Here is a 27,847-nt window from a genome sequence, read left to right on the forward strand (position 1 = left end):
ATGCTGTGTACCAATGTGTTGTCTTGGTGCAGAACCCATGACTTACTCTTGTTCTGTTTGGGTATTTTTTTATGTTCTCATGGAGTTGAGCAAGAACGTCAACGTAGTAATGTTGATTAATAGTTTGACCTTCAGGAACCCAGTGAAGATATGCAGTTCCATGAACATCGAAAGAAAAATGAAAAAAAGAAACACCATCATCACTTTTAATCTTGATTTACTCATTTGAGCTCTTTTCACTCTCTGTGAAGTTGGGACCTTCCAGTGCCTGGATTGGTGCTTAGTTTCTGGATCATAAGTGAAAAACCAAAATTTGTCATATGTTATCACTCTTTCCAAGTAATTATGATCATTTTCAATGGTATTCAAAGTGTCAGTACAAACATTTTCATGAGCTGCTTTTTGTTCAGTCGTGAGAATTTTTGGCACCAGTTTAGCGGACACTTTTCTCACGTTAAATTGGTTATGTAAAATTTTCCTTACGCATTGTTTATCAAGTCATAAAGTTTCAGCAGTCGATCACATACTCAACTGACAATAAGATCAAATCAGATTACCTATTTTTTCAATATTTTTATCTGGTTTTGATGTCTTGGGTGTGAGTCATCTTTGTCTTCTTGGTCATCTTGGAAATGCTTGAACCACTCAAAAACCTGTGTACATCATAAACAGTCTTTGCCTTACACTTCTTTCAGTAAAAGACAGCTTTCAATAACAGTATTCTCAAGTTTCATGTGTTGAACCTTTGTTTGTTACTCTGTTATTAGATGTGTCATTTTTCCTGCAAGCCATGGCAACACTGATTTGTTTACAGAAACCAGAGATGCTGTATTTGACTGAGAAGGCTTCGTACTTCACAGCTATTGGTCATTCATCTTTGGTGCATGCGTGCTTATTCTGTGACAGCATCATTCTTTTATTTTATAGCCACACCTCCTATGTCAAGAGGCATGTACCAGGTAAGGTAACACAAGATGTTCATTTATTACCATTTAAAGCATCAACTGTTATTTTTCTGGCTAGAAAATAAAATACGTGATGTATTACAACTATGTATCTTGTTCTTTGCGAGATTCCAGAGCAGCTTATAGGATTTAGTTCTGGAGTGTATGGTGGCAGTAGGGAGGGAACCATTTTCTTGTGAAATTTTGTCAGTGGAATAAAGACGAGAACTGCCAGGATACTATCTTAACAGATAACTGGGTTACTAGTTTTGGCAATATAAATAACCATATTCAGAGCTATAAAAGAAAATATGCCCAGGTTACAGGTGTAAAGCAATATAAAAAAACAGTAGGGCATACACAAAAACTCTACGACAAAAAATTACATGCCCATAAAACTGGGCATTGTTAGTTACGTCATACAATGATTTAAACCACTAGGTCATAATGAGAATATACAGTGTGCTGTTTGGTAATAACTCTCATAAAATTATGTTCATACAGAGGGATACAATCCAGAGTCAAAATAAAATAATGAATGCATCTAATAAGTAAAATTCAATAAAAAAGTACCACAAGAAAGCTGAGGTACTACAATAACATGGCAGATGTGCAACCATAATGTATGTACTGCTTAGGATTCGCATGGCATGAATAAAACAGATACATATCACATAATTTTATCTCGTTGGTTAATGCGATGTTGGCTATGATACAGTAACAGATGACTAGACCTAGAGTACAACAGGAATGTTAAGTGCTGTACATTAGAATTAACAAAGATAAATTAACATTGAAAATAGTATACAGAAGTAATCATAATGGCTAAATAAGAGAGACAGCATGCTGCAAAGTATCATGGATGGTGACCCACAAAGTAGGAATTATTCATTGAAAAATATTTTGATGTAATAATAATATAATATGGTACATGCAGTATTAAAAGATTGTCATGCAAAACATACACTTTGCCTCAAACCTTTTGGGTCAAATTGAAATGTGGTGATAGTGGATCCACAACCAATTACATTGAGATAGCTAACCGATTGCGTAAATGAATATTTATTGTGTTGTGGACATGCACAGCGTACATCGCATAACAACAGCGTAGCTTATAGCAGTTGTTGAAAGCAATGACTGCCAGTCACAGTGCATGTATTGTAATGTCTAATGCAGTTCTGCTGCGCTTTTGCAAAGATCCTGGGTGTCTGTTGTACCCTGGAACAGGAAGTGGGTGATAAACAGCATACACCCCTGATCACCAGGCAGACGTACTGTACACAACTTAGTGCAGAGCACGCATGTTATGTGACGATACTGCACACCTTTCTGCACAAGAGTTAAGGAAGTCAGAACCAAATGCACATTTGATTTCTGCCAAGTATTAACTGAGTGAAAGCTGCTTATTCTTGGGAATAAGCTAATATTGTTAACAAGAAGTGACAGTTAGGAATATATATATACTGAGAGGCCAATGTCAAAATACCCAGGCTCGTGAACAGAGGTCGACAAGAGGTTTGTGAACTTACAGCACTCATTGCACGAACCACCCAATTCTGAGCCAAAAAATATCCTTTTAGAATGGAAAGAGTTACTCCAAAATATAATACCATACGGCATAAGTGAATGAAAATGAGCAAAGTAGGCTAATTTTCATGTCAAACGATCACTCATTCCAGATACTGTTCAAATAGTATAAATAGCAGCATTAAGTCTTTGAACAAGATCCTGAACGTGGGCTTTCCACAACAGTTTACTATCTATTTGAACACCTAGAAATTTTCTGTAGTGCCGAACTTCATACAGTTTGTATTGTTCATGGATGAGGCCTAATTCACCTGTGATGGTATTTTCAACAGCCAACAGCCTTGTCTGGAGTGAGGACAATCCCCACGCCATCCACATTGGTTGCTACCAGCATCAATTCACTGTCAACATATGGGTGGGCACTGTCCAAGATCACCTAATAGGACCTCATTTGCTGCATCTCCGTTTGGCTGGTTCACATTGCTTGGTGTTCCTGTGAGATGTGCTGCAACAGTTCTTGAAGACAGTACCCCTTATTGTTTACAAAAGGCTGTGGTTTCATCATGTTGGTGCTCCAGTCCGCTTCAATATTAGTGTCCGTGAGCACTTGAACAAAACGTACCCTCATTGTTGGATTGGAAAGAGAGGTCCCATTCATGGCCAGCATGATCACTGGATTTCATACCCCTGGACTTTCTCCTGTGGGGTTAAGTCAAGACATTGGTGTATGAAACCCTCTTAGTGATGGACAAAGACATACTTGCTAGGGCTAGCTGGGTTGGCCGAGCGGTTCTAGTTGCTACAGTCTGGAACCACACGACCGCTACGGTCACAGGTTTGAATCCTGCCTCAGGCATGGATGTGTGTGATGTCCTTAGGTTAGTTAGGTTTAAGTAGTTCTAAGTTCTAGGGCTATGTTGTCATTATGCAGTGTATGCTGTGTATTCCCATAATACAATAAATATGCATTTCTGACCTTGGTTCTCTATCTCAGTTAATTGGTTGTGGACCCACTACCACATATTTCAATTCCACACAAAAGGTTTGAGACACCCTGTATAATAGAACTATTTTTAGAGGAAAACTACACAGTTGACCAATACAGAGAAAACAAATAGGATTAGATTTTATTGTTTGGTTTTGCTGCAAACGGATGACAAACAATTATATAATAGGAAACTGTAAAACAAACCCCAATGCAATACATTTCATGTATAGTCGTGTGTTTGAAAACATGTATTGGTGTGTCATTACATTAATCTTCTATCACTGTATCAGTAAAATTGTAATTGGTTTATAACTATTACACACAATTTTTGAAAATGCGTACAGTGTGGCTAGCTATATGAGAGAAGTTGCAAGAAACTACACTTATTGGGCCAACTATGTTATATAAATGGAGTGATACTTTTTCACATCCTGAATAAGTTCGTATGAACAACAAAACATTATCTTATTTAGTAACTGTGACATTATTTGTCACATACTATTGGGAAGTATTGTGTTACTGTTATCTTCATAAGACCAGTGACGTATGCAACATGAGAGTCTTTTATTAGTACTAAGGTACAACTTGCAATCGCATAAGAGTAACATTCTGTAGCAAGCTAACTATATGACGAAATTGGTATGACACTCTCTAGCTCAAGATCAAGATCCTGAATTGATTTCCCAAAAGAGTACTTACTAATGCTAAAAATGAAAATCCCGTACTGGAAGAAGCAATTGCATGTCATTACCATTTGTAAAACAGTGTAGACTTAACATAAGTAAGAAGAAAATAACTATGAAGTGTGCAGCATTCTGTGTATACAGCCTATTGTATCATTAATTCAGCTTATACTCTATTGGTTAGTGAAAATTGCCTGTATTTGTTGTGATAAGAGTGGTAGGGGAACTGTGATTACAAGAAACCTTGGTTCAGTGTAATGTTACAATGTAGCTCAAGGTCTAGGTCAATACACTCAAACTACGTGGTCCGTTAACCACATAGTGACAAAATAAGACTAAACGCTTTCCAAAAACATCAAAATGATGAGGTAAATAAACCCATCTCGTGATAGGCTTTGTCAGGGAAAGCACACACAGCAGTACAGGCCACATAGTCTGAGATCTACTTCGGACCAACCCGAGGCCTTGGTCCTAAATAGAATCCCGGAAGATTACTAATGGCAAAGCTGAAAATCCAGGAAAATGGAGAACATTGATTTCACACTTGGAGTAGCAACTGTATGTCATTACCATAGTGTAAAACAATGTAGACTTACACTAAGTAAAAAGAAAATAAATACTGGTATAAATAACTTTTAAAAATGTATGACCCTTCCAGAATTCAAACATGTGTCCTATTTACCGGCAGTCGTGTGCACTATCCGTTGCACCAGCGAACACCTGCTGGATGCTGTATTTCTGCTGAGTATCTTCTACAGACAAAATCAGCACTAAGTTATCCCAAGAATAGCTCAATACTGATTGTCAACAATATAGTTATAATATACAGACTCATTTGCAAAAGTTCTACAATTCTTTAGTTTTGAGCGAGTTTAATGATGGTCAGGGAGCAGGGAAAAGAATGTCCATTGTTGCACATAATGCCGCTCTCAATTGGGGAGCATAAACACATCAACTTTCACAAGGCTTCCATTATCAGTGTTCAAAAAAATTGTTTCTGTTGTTGCTTAAAAGTTTTAATTGTGTTTTCAGTCACTAAATAGGTAAACTGGTTTCAGAAAAAGTATGTAAAAACCTTGTAACTTCGGCTAAACTCCTATAACACACGTATAGCTTTGTCTTTCTCCTAGTGTGGAACGTCAGCAGAGCATCAGCCAATAACATTTCCATCATGTGACCAGATCTTGATTATTTAATGATTTTTAAGCTTCAATTACATAAAAATAACAGATATTTTGTGAGATTATTTACTGTAAATGTTGTTCAAATGTTATGATCAATTAGAATAACAACAATCCAAACCAATTTTTAATGTAGGAAAATAGCCTATTCTAGTGATCTTGGAGGAATTTCTAATGTTTCCTGTAGCATGGTTTGGGGTAAACTGTAACATTAACCCTTTTTGTTGAACTGGATGTTGAGTTGAATTATTGCTGTCTTCTTGTGAAGTTATTCAAATTATTATATACTCCTATAGTACGGCTAGGCACTATATCATTGTTCCTGACATGATCAGTCGTCCCGCAGAAATTTAGTACTCGCTATTATATGATAATCCCAATTTTTTTTTTATTGCAATGGCGAATGTGTCTATTCATTACACTGATTTCTTCATTTACTTTTACAAACACAGTTGTCTTAAGGACATACTAAAAGTACACAGTTGGTAAATTGTACTGGATGAAATAGTCTCTACAGGATTGACATTTACTTATATATTACCAATTACTCTAACTGCTCTCTCCTGCAGCCTGAATATCCCCCCCCCCCCCCCCCCCCCAATCTAGACTGCCGGTTCCCCACCCCAAATTTCTATCACATATTGAGAACATGAGTGGATTAACCCACAGTAAATTTATTTTAGGGTCAGAGGAGTGGTTATATGTGTAAGGCATTTTAATAAGCAAAATTTATAGCTAATCTTTTTACAGATGCTTATCCATTATAATACCCAGAAGTTTATGTTTATCAGATGTTTCACTTTTGGACAGTGATTCAATGTTTATGTTTTCTTGAGACTGGTCACGGTTTAACAATAATTTCATCACAACTGTCTTAACCACCCAACTAACTTTATTTCACCTAGACCTGTTATACAGGACCAGATAATTTCACTGCCATACTCAATTTTGACCTCAGTAGAGAAAATATCTTGGTCACCCTCAATGAACATTCCTCCTCCTGTTACGTATAGTCTATCTTGTGAGATATGTTCCACATAATACACTCTGTTAATGCCGTAAATTGTAGCTGTTGTGCCAAGACCAAGAGAAAGGAAGTAAATGAGACTGAGATTTCTACAGATTATGAAAACACTTGTTGCTGCCAGGATTCAGCACAAAGGCTGACTGTGATACGTGAGTTGCTGTTGAAGACAACTTTGTTGCAGCAGAAGAAGGAAGGAGTAGTAGTGCCACTGATATTTTTGAAAATATGGCACTCCAGGACTTTGTACACTGAGATTCTGACGTCCTCATTTCTCCGCCTGAGATAGAGTGAAATGCTTCTGAAGGACACTGAGGTAAGGGCTGGAGGTGACAATGATGATGACAGTGAAGAAGAAGAAAAAGAAGAGGAGGAGGAGGAGGAGGAGGAGGAGGAGGAGGAGGAGGAGGTGGTGGCGGCGGCGGCGATCATTGCACCAAGTATCATCGTTGCTGTCCAACGGATAAATTGATACCATCAGGAATTCATTTTCATCTTTTAACATAAATAGATAATGCTAACTGACAGCAAGTAACTGGAGTGACAGCTTTTATGCTGGAAAAAGAAAACGAAGAAGTTGTCTTGATTAAAAAGAAAGAAAGAAAGAAACATTTGTGTGTTCTATGAGAGGTGTAATAATTATATGGGTATTGCATTTAAATCTGTAGTACAAGATATTGGTAATTTTGTAATGAAATAGAATGTATATCACCGAAACATGCTTAAATGATGATTCTGGGCCACTTTTTCCATGTACTCTGGCAAAACCTCTATCTAAGGAAAACCCGTGTGTAAGGGGAAAAAATACATTTACATCTGTGTAGACACTCTGCAAGCTACCGTACCCTGTACCACAAGAAGTAATTTTCTTTCCTGTTCCACTTCCAAATAGAGGGACGAAAATTGGCTGTCTATATGGTTCCCTATGAGGCGTGATTTCTCATATCTTATCTTTGTAGTCTGTACACGCAATATTTGTTGGCGGCAGTAGAATCATTTGGCAGTCAGCTTCAAATGCTGGTTCTCTAAATTTTCTCAATAGCGTTACCCAAAACGAATGCCACGTTCACTTGAGGGATTATCATTTGACTTCCCGAAGCATCTCCATAACACATTCGAAACTACCAGTAACAAATCTAGCTGCCCACCTCTGAATTGCTTCACTGTCTTCCTTCAATCCGACATTGTAAGGATCCCAAACACTGGAGCAGTACTCAAGAATAGGTTGCACCAGCAGTCTATAAGCAGCCTCCTTCACAAAAGACTGTGGCAAACAGGACACTAGTAAACTGTGTCTGAATATTACAGGTTTATTTGTTCCTGCTTATCCACATTAACTGACATTTTTCCACATTTAGGGCTAGCTGCCATTTATCATATCAACTGGAAATTTTGTCTAAGTCCTTTTGTATTTTCCTACAGTCGCTCAACTTTATCACCTTACCATCACTACATCATCATCAGCAAACAACTGCAGATTGCTGCCCACACTGCTAGCCAAATCATTTATGGATCTAGAGAACAGCAATGGTCCTATCGCACTTACCCTTGGGCACTCCTGACGGTACCCTTGTCTCGGATGAACACTCGTTGTTGAGGACAACATACTAGGTTCTATTATTTAAGAAGTCTTCGAGCCACTCACATATCGGTTAATGAGCTCATACCTTCATTAACAGCCTGCAATGAGGTACTGTGTCAAATGCTTTCTGGAAATGTAGAGATATCTGATTGTTGCCCTTCATCAATAATTCTCAGTATATCGTGTGGAAAAAGGGAAACCTGAGTTTCAAATGAGCGGTGCTTTCTAAAACCATGCTGATTAGTGGACATAAGCTTCTTACTCCCAAGAACATTTATTATATTGAAACTGAGGATAGGTTCAAGGATTTTACAGTGAACAGAAGTTAGGGATATCAATCTGTAATTTTGCTGCTCTGTTCTTTTAACTTTCTTATATACTGGAGTCGCCTGCGCTTTTTTCCAGCCCCTTGAGACTTCTGCTGGGTGAGAGATTCATGCTAAATGGAAGCTGAGCAAGGGGCCATTGTCTTAGGGTACCTTTCAAAAAAATGAACTGGGATTCCATCCGGACTTGATGATTTATTTGTTTTCAGATCTTGCAGTTGTTACTCTACACCAGGGATGCTTATTTCTATGTCGTCCCTATGGGAGTCTGCTCGATGGTCAAATGACGGTATGTTTGTATGGCTCTGCTGTGTAAATGATTTCTAGAATGTGAAATGTAAAAGATTTCACTTTTGTTTTGCTATCTTCAACTGCTCCACTAGACTGGTCAACAATGGACTGAATGGAGCCCTTAGACTTGCATAGCAATTTTACGTACGACCAGAATTTTCTTGGGGTCTCTGCCAGATCTTTTGCTAAGGTGTGACATTGATAGTTGTATGCTTCGTGCACAGATCTTTTAACAGAAGCATGAATGTCTACTAACGTTCGTTAGTCCTGATTTGTGCATCCCTGTTTGAACCTAGAGTGCAGCAGTCTGTTTACCTAGAGTGCGAGCCTCTGTTTTTTCAGCATCCCCCGAATTTCGTTATTGTATTGTGGTGGGTCTTTTCCATCCTTTTTCCAATTACTAGGGACATAACTCTCCAGACCACGATTTAAAATCTGCTTAAACTTTGCCTAAAATTCCTCTGCATCCATCTTACTGGAACTAAGTAAATAGAATGAAATGAAATGATCGTATGACATTGTTGGCCGGGAGGCCCCATGCGGGGCAGTTCAGCCGCTGTATCACAAGTTCTTTTTAGTTGACGCCACATCGGCGACTTGCTGTCGTAATGATGAAATGGTGATGCCAATTCACTGTCTAAATAATATATTAATAACTGCTTATCTGCCCTATCTAGCAGAAACACTCTTCTAGCCTTCTTGACTGATTTATTAACTTTTATAATCATAGTTCCTATAATGACATTATGATCACGAATCCCCATTTATATACTGACATTGTCAATAAGGTCTGGCCTGTTTGGGGCTAGAATGTCTAAGATACTTCCATTGTGTGTGGGCTTCAGAGGTAGCTGCTTAAGACAATTTTCAGAAAACGTGTTCAAAAGTATTTCACATGACTGGAATCCACAGACATCCCAGTCCCAGTCTATACTTGGCAGCTTAAAGTTGTCTCCAACTAGTATTGCACGATCTGGATATTTATGTGCTATTTAGATATTTATGCACTTTTGACTGTAGCCTTTCTTTAAATGACTCTAGAACTGTCACAGCATCGGGTGGCCAGTAAAAATATCTAACAATTAAATGAGTTTCACCTACACCTTTTATACCTGACCAGATGACTTCACTGTCACACTCAACTTGACCTCAATAGAGACAATATTTTTGTCAGCTGCAATGAAAATTCTCCTCCTATGGCCTCTAATGTGTCTTTTCCGCTATACATTCCATGACCCCCTAAATAACTTAGTTTTCCTTCATCTGTGAATTTCTGGATGGATTTTAAGTTTATGTGTGTACTCTGGTTTCTTTAATGTTTTTATCATTGTACATGCCCAATTATAATTGGTTAAATATTTCTTAGAAATTGCCTCACTTTTCAGTAGTATCATTTGATTTGTGTGTATGTGCTGACAGTCGATGTGTGAAAAGTATTACTTGAGTTTATTATCGTCAGTTTTTCTTTTAGAAGTGATTAAGTCACTATGCGGTACTATTTTGTGGTCTGTTTTAATCTCTGTGGTTCGAGCGTTATGGTCAGAGAGAGAGAGAGAGAGAGAGAGAGAGAGAGAGAGAGAGAGAGAGAGGGAGGGACGGGGGGGGGGGGGGGAGGAGTTAGTTTCAGATAATGAACACTATTAAGTCTTCCGTATTTACCGAATAAGGTGGTGCAGTGGTTAGCGTACTGGATTCACATTTGGGAGGACGATGCTTCAAACCCCTGTCCGGCCATCCTGATAGAGGTTTTCTGTGATTTACCTAAATTGCTTCATGCAAATGGCAGGATGGTTCCTTTGAAAGGGTATAGCTGATTTTCCTCCCCATCCTTCCGTAATCCAAACTTGTACATCATCTCTAATGACCTCGTTGTCAACAGGATGTTAAACACTAATCTCCTCCTCCTTCCGTATTTAAATTCATAACGAAGATTCCAAGACTTACCAAGCGGGAAAGCGCCGGTAGATAGGTACAATGAATAAAACACACACACACACACACACACACACACACACACACACACACACACACACACAGAATTTCGAGCTTTCGCAACCGGCGGCTGCTTCGTCAGGAAAGAGGGAAGGAAAAGGAAAGATGAAAGGATGTGGGTTTTAAGGGAGAGGGTAAGGAGTTATTCCAATCCCGGGAGTGGAAAGACTTACCTTAGGGGGGGAAAAGGATAGGTATATACTCGCGCGCGCGTGCGCGCGCACACACACACACACACACACACACACACACACACGCACACGCACACACGTACACACACACACACACACACGTCCATCCATACATACACAGACACAAGCAGACATATTTAAAGGCAAAGATCAATGTAGTCAGTGCAAGTCTTAGTCAGATGTTAGTCTGGTTGCCAGTGATCTTATATGGATATCACTGTAGCACTGTAAAAAGTCAGAATACCTAAGGTAATTTACATTATAGATTAGAGAGTGTGTTCACATCCTGCCCCCCTTCATAGATGAGTTGTTGTAAATGACAAGAATTCATACATTGCTGTTTGGTGATGTACACAGGCCAACAATTATTAAAGTGTTTTTGCCTAACTTTATTTTAAGTATGGCTGATTAAAATGCCACGTCCATAGTAAACGGCCATCTCTGCAGTAAGTTGATCAACACAATCAATTTTTTTGCACTGAACATTATTTCAAATGTAAATACCTACTCTACCACCCTTGTGTATTTATCTACAATACACACTCACAATTTTAAAATTATTTAACTTAAAACTAAGATTCTTCAAATTTGCCCACAAGTTCATTCTTAATATAGAAGTGTGCTGTACCCTCTCCTAGAAATTCATTGACTGATTTTGTTTTATTAGTAATGTGCTGAATATTCTGGTACATTATTTTGCATTTTTTTCTTCTTTGGTATGGCCAGTGGATATTTTGTGTGTATGCTGAAGGCTTTTTTTACTCTAAAAAGAGACTTAAAGCTCAGTGGCAAATAAGTTGTTTTCATAGATTAGCCTGTAATTATTTTGCATAATTTTTCATACTAAAATGCATAGCCTAATAGTTAAGATGTAATCTGCGTGTAGTGTGAAAGCTTTAATCTGAATTACCTATGTCTAGAATTAAACAGTTTTTATAACCAGGGCATAGTAATTTAATTCTTGTATCTGTTTTTCTAACATATCTGTTATCAGACAAGTTGCATTCCAGATCAAAAGTGATATGGAATGGTAGCAACAATAGTGTTTTATAGAAAATTTTTCAAACTCTCAGTACAGATGCCAGCTTTTTCCATGTACCATATCATGTGCATCTGTTACACTTGACAATAAACTCACTGTCTGTGCGACATTATATCTTCCAGATCTACATTTCATACAATGTTATTTGTTCCCAGTCCTGGCTTCATCACACTCTTAAATTGTATGTCATTGTTTGTATTGTGTAGGTATATGTTGGTAATTGACTATTCTCCAATCTATTATACAAATTTGCTGCCCTTTGTCAGTGGAGATTGATTGCTATTGTATTCTTCTTTTGTATTAGTAGACTAATTTGTTTTTCTATACACAAGCTGTTTACAAAGTTCATCACCCTTCTTGTTTTCTATCCACAAACTGTTTACAAAGTTCATCATCCACCTTGCACTCAGAATTGGTACAACTTGTTGACAATACACTGTACCTCTTTTTATCCACAAACATTTGTTCATTTGCGTAGTTTGAAAACTGTTTGGCACTTCCTTTCTGCTTTTGATAACTCTTTTGCCTTCCGTTTTGAAATGAGCTTTTTTTATTATTTCGAACATGACCTTTCTTCTGTAACTCAGAATTTTCATTTTTTATATACTGAATGTCGTGCCTCAGAACATCAATAATTATCTATAAATTTAAAACATGTTTGTTTAGCTTCACAATTTCGTTGTTTCAGTTTCTACAAAGTTCATTTTTCACAGCAGAACTGTAACTTCTTTCCATTTTATTACTATGCACAACTGCATTACATGTCATCTTGGCTCGATGCTCAATATTTACAGCAAAGCTGATAGGAGGAACGTGAGCTCTTGCCTACAGAGCATATGTGGGCAAGTCTAAACCGACTTACAAGGAGACGGCAGTACATTTCTATTAGATTTGTGTGCCTATCGTGTATTTCACCAGTTTTTTGAATTAATGATTTTAAGATTTCTGTGGTTTCAGTGTTGTCTCTGTGAATATAATCACTAGCAAAAGAATCACCAGAAAAATTATATTTATCTTGCTTTTCAGGATAAAGGAATGCAGACCTATAGTGACATCTTGCTGAGACTTAAGATGATGAGCACAATTTTTGCAACTCTAGACACCAGTGCTGTGAGAGGAGGAGCTCTAAAGTCTGATGATCCTCAGCCTGTTCTTCTCATTTTGGAGAAAGTTTTTCCAGTTTTGGAAACTATAACATGTAAATGGTGTACTGATGAAGAAATTATGAAGGTGAAGTATAATATATGTATAATTGTGTGTGTGTGTGTGTGTGTGTGTGTGTGTGTGTGTGTGTTTACTTAAGGTAATTAGCTAATTTTAACTTTCTTACTAACTTTATTGGATTGTTTTAGTATTACATGATTATCATTGACACCTTCAAGCTTTGCTTCTAACATTTTCGAAACATTGACCGTGTAGATTGTAGCAGAATTTTAGTGACAATCAACATTTACTTTTACTTTCTGGGTGTAAGATTCTGTTCTTCAAAAGTGAGAAAAAGTGACTGCTGATGAAAGTTAGCCAAATATCATATACCTTCTCAAAATATCAAGAAATTTTACAGTTGCAGTTTCAGTTGAAGGAAACAATAAATGAAATAGGTTAGAACACCTCTGCAAAAATTTTCAAAGGAGAGTTAATGTTTCACTTTTTAAGGTGTTAGTACCATATGAATTCCTGATGAAAATATCAAGTTTATCCTTGAGATTTTTTTTATGTTTACAGTCTTAGTTTCCTGTGGTGGAGCAAGTATTTTTTATGCCTGTGATATATCACTTACTTTTGGCGATCCATCTTATTGATAGGGGTAAGATTGAAAGGTCCAATAGGTGTCAGAACTGGATTGTACACCCAGGTTGTCTTGTTTCAAGTTACTTTCTATAGAAATTTCCTTAACTAATGCTGACAAAGGCAAGCAGTACACATCACAGTGAAGACTGAAATAATAATTCATTTCTATACTGTGGTGTCGTACATATTACATCTGAGGAGTAAAATGGATTTGACGGATGAGATTGGTTGTCAAGATATGTATCTTCCTCATGATCAGATTGAGTCAATGTACTCTAATGAAGAGCTGTTGTTAAATTAAGTTGTTCAGAGGATGATATGAAAACAAAAATTGGTGGTATTCTCAAATGCAACAATCAGCTGTAAAGCCCTGAAAATATCTGAAGAGCCAGTTGAACCAATCTGACATTTATATTTTGGTAGTTTTTTTTCCCTCTTCAGTAAGATTCTGACTGGTTCACGAGGAATGAGATTTATTGGTCTTGTGACCTTTACTGCTATACACTTAATTAGAATGGTCAGAAGTTTTGCTGTAATAGAAAGAGGGAAGAATTACTTTCAGTACAATTGCTCTGTGAGTCATAACAGATGTGGGAATGGTTTTGCTAGTACTACAGTTCAACCTGCTGCAAATCTCTGCTTGCCTTGACACAAGAAGTGTGTAAATTTCATTCACACCTTTGGTTTCTCCCAGCACTGTCTGATGGGACAAAATTTTGCTGACACACAGATTTTCTCACAAAGTCTTCTATTTTGCAGCCATGTAGGTCTAAACCTGAAGCTTTGCAACCTCAGTAATGTCGATACTGAAGCTATGAATTGTTTGAGTTGAACCATATTCAGGAATTCTATAGTGTACTCCTTGATAAGTTAGGAACGTGGTATATCTGGGATACAGATGCCAGGGTAGTAAAGAATGTAAAGCATGCAGAGATAAGTTTGAAATTAGCTTTTAGTACCTGGAGCAAAGGAAAAATGATAGTCTATGTGCCTTTATATGAGCCATAATTTCTCTGATCTTGTTTTCACAGTCCTTACGCAAAACGTATGTTGGCGACAGTAGAATCGTTCTGTAATCAGCTGCAAATGCAAGTTCTTTAAATTTTCTCAGTAGTGTTTCATGAAAAGAACATTATCTTCCCTCCAGGATTTGCATTTGAGTTCACAAAGCTTTTCCATTGAACCTTCTGATAACAAATCTAGCAGTATGCCTCTGAATTGCTTTGATGTCTTCCTTTAATTTGACCTGATGGGGATCCAGACACTTGAGCCAGAACTTACAGGAATGGGTTGCACAGGTGTTCTGTATGCAGTCTCCTTTACACTTTCCTAAAATTCTCCCAGTAAACTGGAACACACATCATCAAGAACAACATAGTGGATTCTTTTCCGTAAGAAGTCTTTGAGCCTCCTGAGAACCTATTCCATGTATTTGGACCTCCGTTATCTGTCTGCAGTGGGGCACCAGTCACACACTTTCCAGAAATCTAGCAGTACTGAATCTGCCAGTTGCCCTTCATCCATGGTTTAGCTGGATATTGTATTAAAAGGGCAAGATGAGTTTTGCATGAATGATGCTTTCTAAATCCTTGCTGATTTGTGGACAGAAGCTTCTTTGTCTCAAGGAAATTTATTATATGCGAACTTAGAATATGTTCAAGAATTTTGCAACAATCCAATATTAAGAATATTGGTGTGTATTTTTGTGGGTCCGTTCTTTTATGCTTGTTAAATAAAGGAGTCACTTGCCCTTTCTCCAGTCACTTTGGGCTCTGTACTGGGTGATAGATTCATGGTAAACGGAAACTAAGTAAGCGGCCTATGGCACAGAGTAATCTTTGTAAAATCAAATCGGGATTCCAACTGGATCTGGTGACTTAATTGTTTTCAACTCCTTCAGTTTCTCTCAATGATAGATCTATCCAGTGGTCGAATGACACTATGTTTGTACAATCCTCCTCCATGAATGATTTCTTAAATGCGAAACTGAAAACTTAAGCTTTGCTTTGGCTGTGTTCTGTTGCCGCACCAGACTGATTGATGAGTGACTGGATAGAAGCCTTTGACCCACTGTGTGATTTTATGCATGACCAAAATTTTCTCCAGTTCTCAGTGAGATCTTTCTTAGGGTAAGATGGTGCAAGCTGTTGTATTCTTTGAGCTGTGATCTTTTTATAGACGTACAAATTTCTACTAACTTATGCTTGTTAACATTTCCACATTCTTTTTTTGACCTGAGAATGCAACAGCCTCTGTTTTCTTAGCATTTTCCGCATTTTGTTATTAAACCATGATGTTTTTTTCCCAGCCTTAATCCATTTACTGGGCACATCCTTTTCAGAGTGTGATTACAGCCAGTTTAAACTGTGATTACAGCCAGTTTAAACTTTGTCCATAATTCCTCTATATCCATCATATTGAAGCTAAATAGTGTCCATTCATTGTCTATGTGGGATACTAACAACTGTTTATATACTCTTTAAAGCATAAATACTCTTGTAGCCGCCTTAATGAATTTATTAACCATGACTACCATGATATTGTTATTGTTGATGCTTGTCTCTATACTACTACGGTTGATAAGGTCAGGCCTGTTTGTAGCTAATAGATTAAAGTATTTCCACTGGACGTGGGCTGTAGAACTAACTGTTCAAGATGGTATGTTGTTGTGAGTGAACAGTTGGTAACCAGACACTTATTAATGGTGCTAACATATAAGTAAATCACATTTTGGAGCTGGCATGTTCATCGCATTGTACTTTAGTTGCCTATTGATGGTTCTGTTATTGTTATATATACATATAAATAGTACATTTGCATCTTTCATATTGAAATGTTATTAATGATTTCATCTGAAAGACAAATCTTGGTTGTGGTGACAAAATAATGTAAATTATTGTACTCACATTGGATGGAGGACCCTTAATTCATTTCCTGCTTTTTGCTGCTTACAGGAATTTCTGTGTTGTTGTTGTTGTTGTTGTTGTTGTTGTTCTTGATTATTATGAGGTCCATCTTAGGTTGAAAGATGGCAGTTTGGTTGCGAGCTGGTTAACCCAGTGAATGTAAAATCTTGGTTTAGCTTGCAGACTGATCTGTGGTGTAGCTGGAGGTATATGTTAGCTTGGAAACTGGTTGATTCACTTTCCATTATTATCTGTGTATTTGCATCTAGAGTCCTGCAGAGCATAAATGCTGTGATGTGGCAAAAGCAGAAAATGAAAACTCAGCATTAAATAATTTATTACATGTACGTGTAAGTTTGTCTCAGCAAATGAAGTGTTTTTTCTGTGAAAATTCAGTTTGATTGCCATCCAGAACCTAGTCTGTTCAAGTTGTTTTTAGATTAAATATTTAATATTTCTGCCACAATCAAAATGAAAACATATTGTTACATCATTGCCTATACAAATCAGCTGTTCTGCCATCATAACTTCCTAGTATCACTCATTACAGGAGTTACCAACATATAGTTTGAGTTTAAAATATCAGTGGCCTCTTATAAAATTGTACCATCATTTCACTGAGAGTAATGTATCTTTCAGAACAATTCTAAAGTGAACAAAATACTGGAATTATGTGCTGTTGATTAGTTACAGGAAACTTTTAATATGCAGTCAGAATATCTGGGAGAAGGTACTTGTCCCTTTAATAGAATAAATTAATAGTGTTAACTGCATTTCTTCATTTTTAATTCTGGAATAGTCATTACAATTACTGAAGACAACCAATTTCTGGAAATTGGAAATATTAAATGCTATTGCCAAGTATTGGTTGGCTAAAATAATTAAACATACAAGTTTTGTATCTGAAGGAATGACTGTACATTACTTCCCATGTCTCACTTTTTCATGGCTGTTTAATATATAAACTGTGACGGGGATTTTTTTAACTTGTACCAAGAAAAAAAAGCAGCACTCCCGTCTTCAGGCCACAAGTGGCCTATCGGGACTATCCGACTGCCGTGTCATCCTCAGTTGAGGATGCAGTTGCGGATGGGAGGGGCGTGTGGTCAGCACACTGCACTCCCGGTCGTTCTGATGGTTTTCTTTGACCGAAGCCACTACTATACGATTGAGTAGCTCCTCAATTGGCATCACAAGGTTGAGTGCACCCTGAAAAATGGCAACAGCGCATGGCAGCTGGATGGGCACCCATCCAAGTGCCCGCCAAACCCGGCAGTGCTTAACTTCGGTGATCTCATGGGAACCGGTGTATCCACTGTGGCAAGGTCGTTGCCTATACCAAGAAAGGTGACAAAGTATTTAGCACACTGAAATTACATTAGGGATTGTCATGTTTTATGTGGTTTGGACAACGTATTTTCTGTACTGCAATAAACGGTACAGAATGATGTCTGGTGATAGGATCCACACAGTCAGTTTCATTGCATTTTGAGGAACAAGTTCTGAGCTCTGTAGAACATTGCCCATCTCGTTTTCTTTTGGTGCATTGGCGATACTTTCTGCATATGTCTGGCCTCATGGTGAGATGGCTATTGGAAGATCACATGAATGGTGTGACTTCTGAAATTTTCCCGGCGTATTTGTTCTTCTAATAATTTCCGGGTATGCAGCCGGATCCCGTTGGCTCTTCAGTAGTTGTGTACTCACCTGATGATGGCCGGACGTCTCTGGGCCAAAATATCGTGGCAGAATGTTGATGGGATCCGGCTGCATACCCGAAAATTATTAGAACACATGAATGGTGTTTGACCCAAGATTAAATTTGCCACCAAGCTTTTTGGCACTACAGCCCTTGTAGGGCTTGGCGTCCCAGACAACCTCCACCCACTTCTCTCTGACTGCCTTGGCTCTCCATCCTCTCACTTCCATCCTTCTCAAGTCCTCTTCCACGTTGTCTAGCCATCTGGTCCTTGGTCTGCCCCTTATATGATGTCCATTGGGTTTTCCTTTGAAAACTTTGTTGAATGTGCTGTTCTCCTCCATTTTTTCTACAACCAATGTAGTCTGTTAGGCTTTATTTCAGTTACGATATCTGGTTTGTTGCACAACTCTCTGATCTCCGTATTATTTCTGATTTTCCAAAAATCCCTATCATTCACTGGCCCATAGATTTTCCCAAGTATCTTCCTTTCCCATTTCAGCAACAACTCCTCATTGTTTTGTGTTGTAGTCCAGGTCTCTGAACCATACATCACCACAGGTCTAACTACTGTACGATACACCATCAGCTTCAGATTCCTACTAAGCCTCCTTGCTTTAAATACTTTAACCAGTGCAAAGTAGCTCCTGTTACCATCTGCAATCCTTGCACGTATTTCTTCTCTCACATCATTATTCTCAGTTACCAGTTACCCAAGATATTTTTAGCTCTCACAGCGTTCGTATTCTTTTCTGTTCAAAGTCGTGCCTCTTTCTCCTTCACTATATCTTTTCTTAGATGTTAGTGTATACTTGGTCTTTGATTGATTAATGGTCAGCCCCATCTTCACACCATATCTTTCTACTTTTTCAAGCTTTTCTTCCAGGTCCTGTTTCCTCCTGGATAATAAATCAATATCATCTGCATATGCAATCTCCTGAGTCACTCTATTAAACAGTGTTCCTCCAGGGTTGTTGCATTGTGTCTTTCACATTACACTCTCCAAGGCAACCTTAAACAGAATAGTGGAGAACACATTACCCTGCCGCAGTCCTTGGTTAGCTTCAGATGCCTTTGATAAGTGCCCTCGATCTTTACTTTGCATACTGTTCTTCTCAAAGTCTTATCAGTTTGTTAGGGACTCCTGCCTCTTGCATTGCCTTCCAAAGTTGATCCCTTTTGATACTATCACAAGCTTGTTTGAAGTCAATGAACGGCTGGTGGACATCGATGTTGTACTCATAACATTTTTCAAGGATCTGTCTGATAGTGAAAATCTGATCTTTAGTGGATCTATTAGTTCTGAAACCACACTGGTAGTTTCCTAGATACTCTTCTGCATGTGTTCTTAACTGCCCAGCCATGATTTTTCCTAATACTTTATATACTACACAGAGTAGTGCAATTCCTCCATAATTCCCGCAGTCAGCTTTCTTATGTATAGGGCAGAGTATTGCTGTACTCCACTGTTTCGGCATATTTTCTTTCTTCCATATTTCCACTATAATCTCATGCAAAGCACTAGTTTTTTTCCACCATATTTTATCATTTCCACTGTAATATTGTCTCCTCCCAGAGCTTTATTGTTTTTAAGAGTTTTGATACTAACTTTAACTTCTTCCAGTGTGGGTTCTGCTACTGATCTCTGGTGCTCTTCATCTCTGTTTACTTCCTGCTCCACCTCCTGTATTCAGTATTTCATCAAAATACTCCACCCATCTGTCTAAAATCTGCTCTTTTCCTCCAATCAGATTTCCCTCCTTATCTTTACAGTAAACTGCTGTGGGTTGGTATCCTTTCCTTATATCTTTAACCCTCATATAGAATTTCCTTGTTTCTTGAGCGGTATTTCTCTCTCCTAACTTATCTATCCACTGTTTTTCAAATTCTCTCTTTTTCCTCCTACATTCCTTATCTGCTTCCCTTCTCTTCTCCTGGTATTCATCTACAGTATCTCTAGTTCTCCTCTGCAGCATTCTTTTTCTTGCCTCATTTCTTTCTTCTATATTCCTCCTACAGTCTTCATCAAACCAACTCTGGATTCTCGATTTCTTCTTTCTGCCCAGTACAGTTTCAGCTGTCTCATGTATTATTCCTTTAACCATTTCCCATCTTTCTTCAATATCCTCTCCTGCCCACTCTTCAGCTTCATTAGGTCTATTCGTCAAGATAGTTTTATACTGTTGTACTGTATTTTCATCATTTTTTAACTTGTTGTCAACAAACCCGTGGTGTGATAGCTTTCTTGATCTGTGTACAATTGGCTATCCTATATCTGTATTTGATTCTTACCAAATAATGATCACTATCTCCATTTGCACCACGACAGCTATCCACCTCTAATATATCTGAAGCATGTCGTGTATCTTTGAGTATGTGATCAATCTGATTTTTTGTGATGCCATCTGGGCAGCTTCATGTAACTTTCCTTATATCTAGAATGAAATTTTCACTCTGTAGCGGAATGTGCGCTGATATGAAATTGTGGCTAAGCCATGTCTCCACAATATCCTTTCTTCCAGGAGTGCTAGTTCTGCAAGGTTCACAGGAGAGCTTTTGTGAAGATTGGAAGGTAGGAGACAAGGTACTGGTAGAATTAAAGCTGTGAGGATGGGGCGTGAGTCGTGCTTGGGTAGCTCAGTTGGTAGAGCACTCGCCCGCGAAAGGCATAGGTCCCGAGTTTGAGTCTCGATCCGGCACACAGCTTTAATCTGCCAGGAAGTTCCCTTATATCCTTACTTTGCATCCATGTGCTTTTAATAATCATGTTATTGCTCATGGCAAAATCAATTAGTCTGATACCATTATCATTAGAAACTTCATGCAGACTCTCCTTACCAGCCGTTTTCCTGTATGCAATTTCTTTTCCTACTTGAGCATTGAGGCCCCCCATAAACACCTTAACACCATGCTTTACCCCCCATACTATTTCCTGCTCAGTTGCTCATAAAATACATCTTTTACCACTAACTGCATCTTCTGTTGGTGAATATGTACATATGAAGGATATATTGAAGAAACGGGCTTTCATTCGTAATACACAGATTCTTTCACTAGCAGGCTTAAAGTTCAATGTGACAACCTTTAGAGCATTATTAACCAGAAAACCTGTGCTCCCATATCCTCTGCTTCCACAGCTGTAAAACATTGTGTGTCCCAGATGTTAATATTCCACTTACTTTCCATGTCACTTCTTGTACTGCCGCCATCGTCATATTATATTTCTTCATTTCCTTTTTCAGATTCTGTAGTGCCCCAGGCTTGTTCAGTGTTCTCACATTCCAGTTGCTAAATACCAATTCGTGTGCCATTTCCGTTGCCAAGGCCGTTTATCCGTTGCATCCATCCGGCTTTCTTTGTCCTTTGGTTCTATAACAAGCTCGCTCTTTCTGGGGTGAGGTTGTTAGCCTCACGCCCAACCCCCATGTTGGGGGACCTGGATTTTTTAGGGTTCATTCCTCTAAGAGTGTTGGCTTTCCTACTCCTATAGAGCCTCTCCTCCCTGTGTTGCGGGACATACTTCGTCTGTCTCTTCTGTCGAGACCAGTCTGGCTTGGGTGACCCTGCCAATAGCTACGCTACTGCTGGCACAGCCCTCGGCTTCATCGGAGCATACAAAACCTCCCGCCCAGCACTGAAGGTGCTTACCATAAGGCGGTGTCCCCCGGGAGGAATTTTCGACCCTGAATCCAAACAATTTTCATTGCCCGATTTCTCACAACAACCATATCCACTATAAATTCAAGCATATTCGTGGGCAATGTTTGCAATACTAAAGATATTGCAGGTGCTTTGGATTCAGTTGGTGAACAACTATTTTGGTAGTCTTGCATGTTGTGTTTCTGTGTGTTCCACAATGAAATGGAGTGGACAAGAAGAAAAATTTATGAATTTGTCACTCTGTGAGGCAGAGAGGGGGGGGGGGGGAGGGGCTTCTCTCATTTCCAGTTACTGCTGAAGCAGGATGGTGGAATAAATAAATACATAAATAAATATGATACTTTCTATGTGGCAGAAATGAGTGTATGTATGAAGCAACAATGTGTAGTAAACATGGATTTGGCAGAGGGATCCTCACATTCATTGGCAATGTGACACACAGTCAGACTGAAGAAGTTTACTTTATTTAAAATGATAATTTGGAATAATTTTAATCTGAAAATGGGGAGCACCCCTCCCTCCCTCACCCATATTTTCAATGTGCTTACTGACAGGCTCCTCTCAAGTTTGGCAGCTATGACACTGGTTTGATAGAGGCTGAAGGAAGGAGTGTAGGCTTCATGAGGGAGGACTATGCTTTTTGTTTCGTGATTGTATTGACAATTAAGTATGACAGATTACTTTTGTTTGTAAAAGGTTTTTTTAACATTTTAAAGCTTTATGTAAACTTGTTTCCATTTGTAATGTTTCAGGCAATGTGTACGCTGCTAAAACAAGCTGTGTCAACACTGCTCGAGAAATTTGAAATAGTTTTACCACCTGTTGTGAACATGCTTATGAAAAGCTTTCGTGTTCGACCTCAACCATCGGTTCTTGAACTGTTGCAGCAGGTCTGTGGACAGATAAAATAATAATTATATGTTGTGATATTAATTTATCTACATCACATTAGTTTATAGATTTGGAATAGTGCAATGACAAGGTATCTAGTAGAGGACTGATGTTTAGATTGCCATGTCAGATACCAATGAGGATGTTTGTTTTGTGTGGCTCGTAGGTCAGTACCACAGTATTATTGTGCGTAGGAGTGAGGGCACTTTGTTCTACTTGTTGTGAGTTTTATCATTATATTTTGCGAGGGCAAGCTGAATCACTCGATAGTATATGCACAAGTCTCTTGGAAGCATTCAGAGTGCAATACATTTTCATAATCACTAATGTACTTGTTTATTGTAACATCACTGCATATTTCCAATAATGGGCACAAGAGGCTAAGTGTAATAATATCATTGTTGAGTATTATTACCCAACTTGTTGATGAGAATATTGCAGTGCCTATACAACTTGCAGAGTGTTAAAAACTTTTGGAGGTGTTGGGCCAGATAGATTACAACTTTTTGCAGGTGGAAAGCTTTATTAAAATAATGTCTCATTTCTTAAAAATACCTTTGCCTTCAAGAGTGTTGTCCTTTTAGTCCCTTTTTCCAATGAAAACTAGAAAACAAAGTATTGGTGAAGGTATATTTAAACTTTACATTTAATGTTACTGTGCCTAGTGACATGCAGTGAATGTTTATAGAAAATCTTGTTGGGAATGGGATGAAAATGGAACACACAGCACAAATACAGTAAAAGTTTGTTTATACATTTTTCAATGGACTACAGAAAAAAAAGTGTGAAAAATGTATACAGGGTGAGTCACCTAACGTTACCGCTGGATATATTTCGTAAACCACATCAAATACCGACGAACCGATTCCACAGACCGAATGTGAGGAGAGGGGCTAGTGTAATTGTTAACACAAACCTACATTTTTTAAAAATGGAACCACGCTATTTTTGTTAGCACATCTGAACGTATAAACAAATATGTAATCAGTGCCGTCTGTTGCATTGTAAAATGTTAATTACATCCGGAGATATTGTAACCTAAAGTTGACACATGAGTACCATTCCTCTGCTGTTCGATCGTGTGTATCGGAGAGCACTGCAACAGACATCGCGTTTCTACAGAATGATCTGCCAACGTTGCCTGAAAATGTCCCACTGGTAATGCGTCGACGTATGTGGTATCAGCATGATGGTGCACCTGCACATTCTGCAATTAACACTAGGCTGACCCTTGACAGGATGTTCGACGGGCGTTTCATAGGACATGGAGGACGCATAAATTGGCCAGCCTGTTCTCCTGATCTTACACCTCTGGACTTCTTTCTGTGGGGTACGTTAAAGGAGAATGTGTACCGTGATGTGCCTACAACCCAAGAGGATATGAAACAACATATTGTGGCAGCCTGCGGTGACATTACACCAGATGTACTGCAGCGTGTACGACATTCATTACGCCAGAGATTGCAATTGTGTGCAGCAAGTAATGGCCACCACATTGAACATCTATTGGCCTGACATGTCGGGACACACTCTATCCTACTGCGTAATTGAAAATGGAAACCACGTGTGTACGTGTACCTCACCCCTCATGGTAATGTACATGTGCGTTAGTGAAGAAGACCAATAAAAAGGTGTTAGCATGTGGACATAATGTGCTGTTCCAGTCTCTTCTGTACCTAAGGTCCATCACCATTCCCTTTGGATCCCTACGTAATTCGGTGCTCTCAGATACACACGATCGAACAGCGGAGGAGTGGTACTCAAGCATCAACTTTAGGTTACAATATCTCCGGATGTAATTAACATTTTACAATGCAACAAACAGCACTGATTACATATTTGTTTATATGTTCAGATGTGCTAACAAAATAACGTGGTTCCATTTTAAAAAAAAACGTAGGTTTGTGTTAAAAAACATACTTCCGTGCATTTTTGTATGGTTTGTATTAAACAATTACACTAGCCCCTCTCCTCATGTTCGGTCTGTGGAATCGGTTCGTCAGTATTTGATGTGGTTTACAAAATATATCCAGCGGTAACGTTAGGTGACTCACCCTGTATATGAAATATATCACCATTCTGTCAAATTAATTGGTAACCACAAATGAAAAATCAAGTAAATAAAAAGTTACTTTCTACAAAACGTTATATAGACTTACTAGGTACCATACTTACCAAAGATATAAAGAGAAAAGTAAACCTCTACACAGAATAAAACGTCATTTCCCCAAAAAAGTCAGGTTTTTTTTTTTTTTTTTTTTTTTTTTTTTTTTTTTTTTTTTTTTTTTTTTTGGGACACGGCAATAGCGTACACTGTACCCTCAAGACGGGTTAACTCTGTCACCATTTTTTAAGAAACATTGTGGCGCATCACAAATTGTTTTAATTATTTCTGACGTATTTACTGCATCGTTAAATGTCACAGAGGAATGCTGAGGCTCTTCTGTATCATCCTCATATCAGTTTGCTATGGGCACTGCAAGTCGAGGATGTAAAGTCACATGAAAATCCCTTTGGGAATGGATGAGAAGAGTACAGTATTAGCTCAAGAAAGGGGCTCCTCATATTATGAAGCAGAACACACTTCACAGAAATGCTACATCCGCAAAAGATAGACTTACCATAATACTGTGGTTTCTAGCTACTCTAGTTCACAGTACTGGAGTAGCACTCTAATGCTGCAGTGCACATTGACGAAAATAATACCAGAAATGTATGTAGCTATTTATAATGCACTGAAGGAGGAAAATGTGAAGGCAAATAAATCTAATACGTACTGCAGTCATGAAAATTTTTTATTTCCACAGAAGTTGTAGATTTTCTCCTTTATATTGACAGTGGTATATACTGGCTGTACTTCATGGCAAATAGTACCCACAATTTTTGTTATAGCTCCTGCTTTTTATTCTGTTGTTGTATACAGGAGGTCGTAAGCTACACAGCGCTTCATCTGCCTTGAATATTTCTGTCAGTGTGTTCGTGTGTTTTATTTATTGTGCCTATCTATTAAAAACAAAGATTCCAAGACTTACCAAGCGGGAAAGCGCCGGTAGACAGGCATAGTTTAACACACACACACACACACACACACACACACACACACACACACACACACACACACACACACATACATATACACTTTCTTTTTGCCTTTAAATATGTCTGCTTTTGTCTATATATGGATGGATGTGTGTGTGTGTGTGTGTGTGTGTGTGTGTGCGCGCGCGCGCGCGCGCGCGAGTATATACCTATCCTTTTTCCCCCTAAGGTAAGTCTTTCCGCTCCTGGGATTGGAATGACTCCTTACCCTCTCCCTTAAAACCCACATCCTTTCATCTTTCCTTCTCCTTCCCTCTTTCCTGACGAAGCAGCCGCCGGTTGCAAAAGCTCGAAATTCTGTGTGTGTGTTGGTGTGTTTTATTCATTGTGCCTATCTACCGGCACTTTCCCCGCTTGGTAAGTCTTGGAATCTTTGTTTTTAATATATGTGTGCGTGCGTGCGTGCGTGCGTGCGTGCGTACGCGCGCGCGACACACCATGTATATTTGGGAGTCATATTGATAAACATTGTGTGTCAGACAGCGATGCTAGCGCTCCCAGCGGTTGATTTCTCCATGCAGTAAACATAAGATGAACATTTCCTTTGATCAGATCTAGATCCCCGCAACCTACTCTGAAACACTGCATCATAACTTGCGCACACTGTGGATATTTTGCCGGGACACGAAAAAAAAAGTAAAAATAAAAATGTATAAGTAAAAACATATAAATGAAGTTTTACTGTAGTTGACATTAAAACTTGGTAACTTTAACAGAAAAAGCAGGAAGAAAGAGGAAGTTCCTAAATGCAAATTTATAATTCGTAGGACTTGGAATAACAGTCCAAATCGCCTATATAGCAAAGTAGACAATCTGCTGCTGTTATGCTAAAAGATGCAACAGTATATTGCCTGCTACCAGCATTGGCTAATTGTATCAGTTCAGTCTCACTGATAATTTAGTGATTATCGTGCTGATGAAGAAAGATAAATTGTGGTTGCCTGTGAACTGGTATAGAATGAGAGTTAACTCAAGTGGCACTTCATTGTATAAAGTAGGTAGTTACAGTGGTGGCTCACACTGATGTTACAGCAACATGTCAAGAACTGCGCCAAAGAGAGATGTGGTCCAGACTGTGTGAAGTGATTTTTTTTCCTTTCTAATTTTTTATAGTATCTGTCCAGCTAATGTTCCATTTTGTACCAATCATTGGGGCTCAGTAATTGAGCCACTGGACACGTGATCAGAAGGAACAGGGCTCAAATCCCTATCTTGTTATACTGGATTAGGTTTTCCATGGTTTCTGTACAGTAAATTAATGCCGATGTTGGGGTCTTTTCTTTTGGAAAAGAAGGACTTGTAGTTAATAGCAGAACTCATCATTGATGAGAAACTAAGTACTAATCTGCATTCCTTCTTGCATTGCACATTTTAACAGTGTGTTGGTCCCCTTGAGAGGCTTGTATTCCGTCAACTATTGATTGCCTTGTCTTTAGAAACTGATCACTTCATGCTGTGAGATGTATCTGTGTAGCTGTTGATGTATTATACCGGTACTGTTAAGCTTATCAGGTGAACAGTTGAAGTGTTTGCTTGTTGATAATGTTAAGCATCAAATATATGATAGTTGTGTAATTCTTTTGTTTTACAGATTGTGATCCTGTTTGGCAGAGATACAGAACATACACAGATGATTCATTCACTTGTCACAGACATTTGCAGGATATCAATGACTTTCTGCTTTTCTTCTCCATCCACATCAGAACATTGTGATGTGATAGAATCATTTTTTAACCTTCTGTCACAACTTATAAAGAAAATTCCTAAGCTGTTCCTTATGATGGATGTCGAGGAAGTGAAGGGGTTCTTCAGGAGTGGTAAATTTTTTTATAGTTAATATATCATAGTATGCAGAGTGCACCATTGTCTGATTTATTCTGAGGAAAACTTAATTTAATTATTATAGTTGTATGGTGTGGGAACTAAAATCAGCTATTTAAATTTTATCAAATAAATGAGTGGTTGGACTGAAGATCTGGAAGATGGTATACCGTGTTGACAACGAGAAGCTTTATTGCACACTGTACAAG

General features: G+C 38.4%; 1 protein-coding gene across 4 annotated transcripts in view; it reads left to right on the forward strand.

The window, feature by feature from the left end:
- Positions 1-27,847, forward strand: part of LOC126297609 (importin-13) — a 182,395-nt gene that overhangs the window by 100,548 nt on the left and 54,000 nt on the right. For all 4 annotated transcript variants that reach the window (XR_007552550.1, XR_007552551.1, XM_049988611.1 and 1 more), the window contains exons 12-14: positions 12,798-13,001; positions 22,580-22,717; positions 27,409-27,634. Coding sequence is in view for 2 of the 4 variants with exons in the window: in XM_049988611.1 (XP_049844568.1) it covers positions 12,798-13,001; positions 22,580-22,717; positions 27,409-27,634 (568 nt within the window). In the remaining 2 variants the exon portion in view is untranslated. The remainder of the gene's footprint in view (positions 1-12,797; positions 13,002-22,579; positions 22,718-27,408; positions 27,635-27,847) is intronic.

The sequence above is a fragment of the Schistocerca gregaria genome, chromosome X, assembly GCF_023897955.1.
Source record: "Schistocerca gregaria isolate iqSchGreg1 chromosome X, iqSchGreg1.2, whole genome shotgun sequence".
NCBI lineage: Eukaryota > Metazoa > Arthropoda > Insecta > Orthoptera > Acrididae > Schistocerca > Schistocerca gregaria.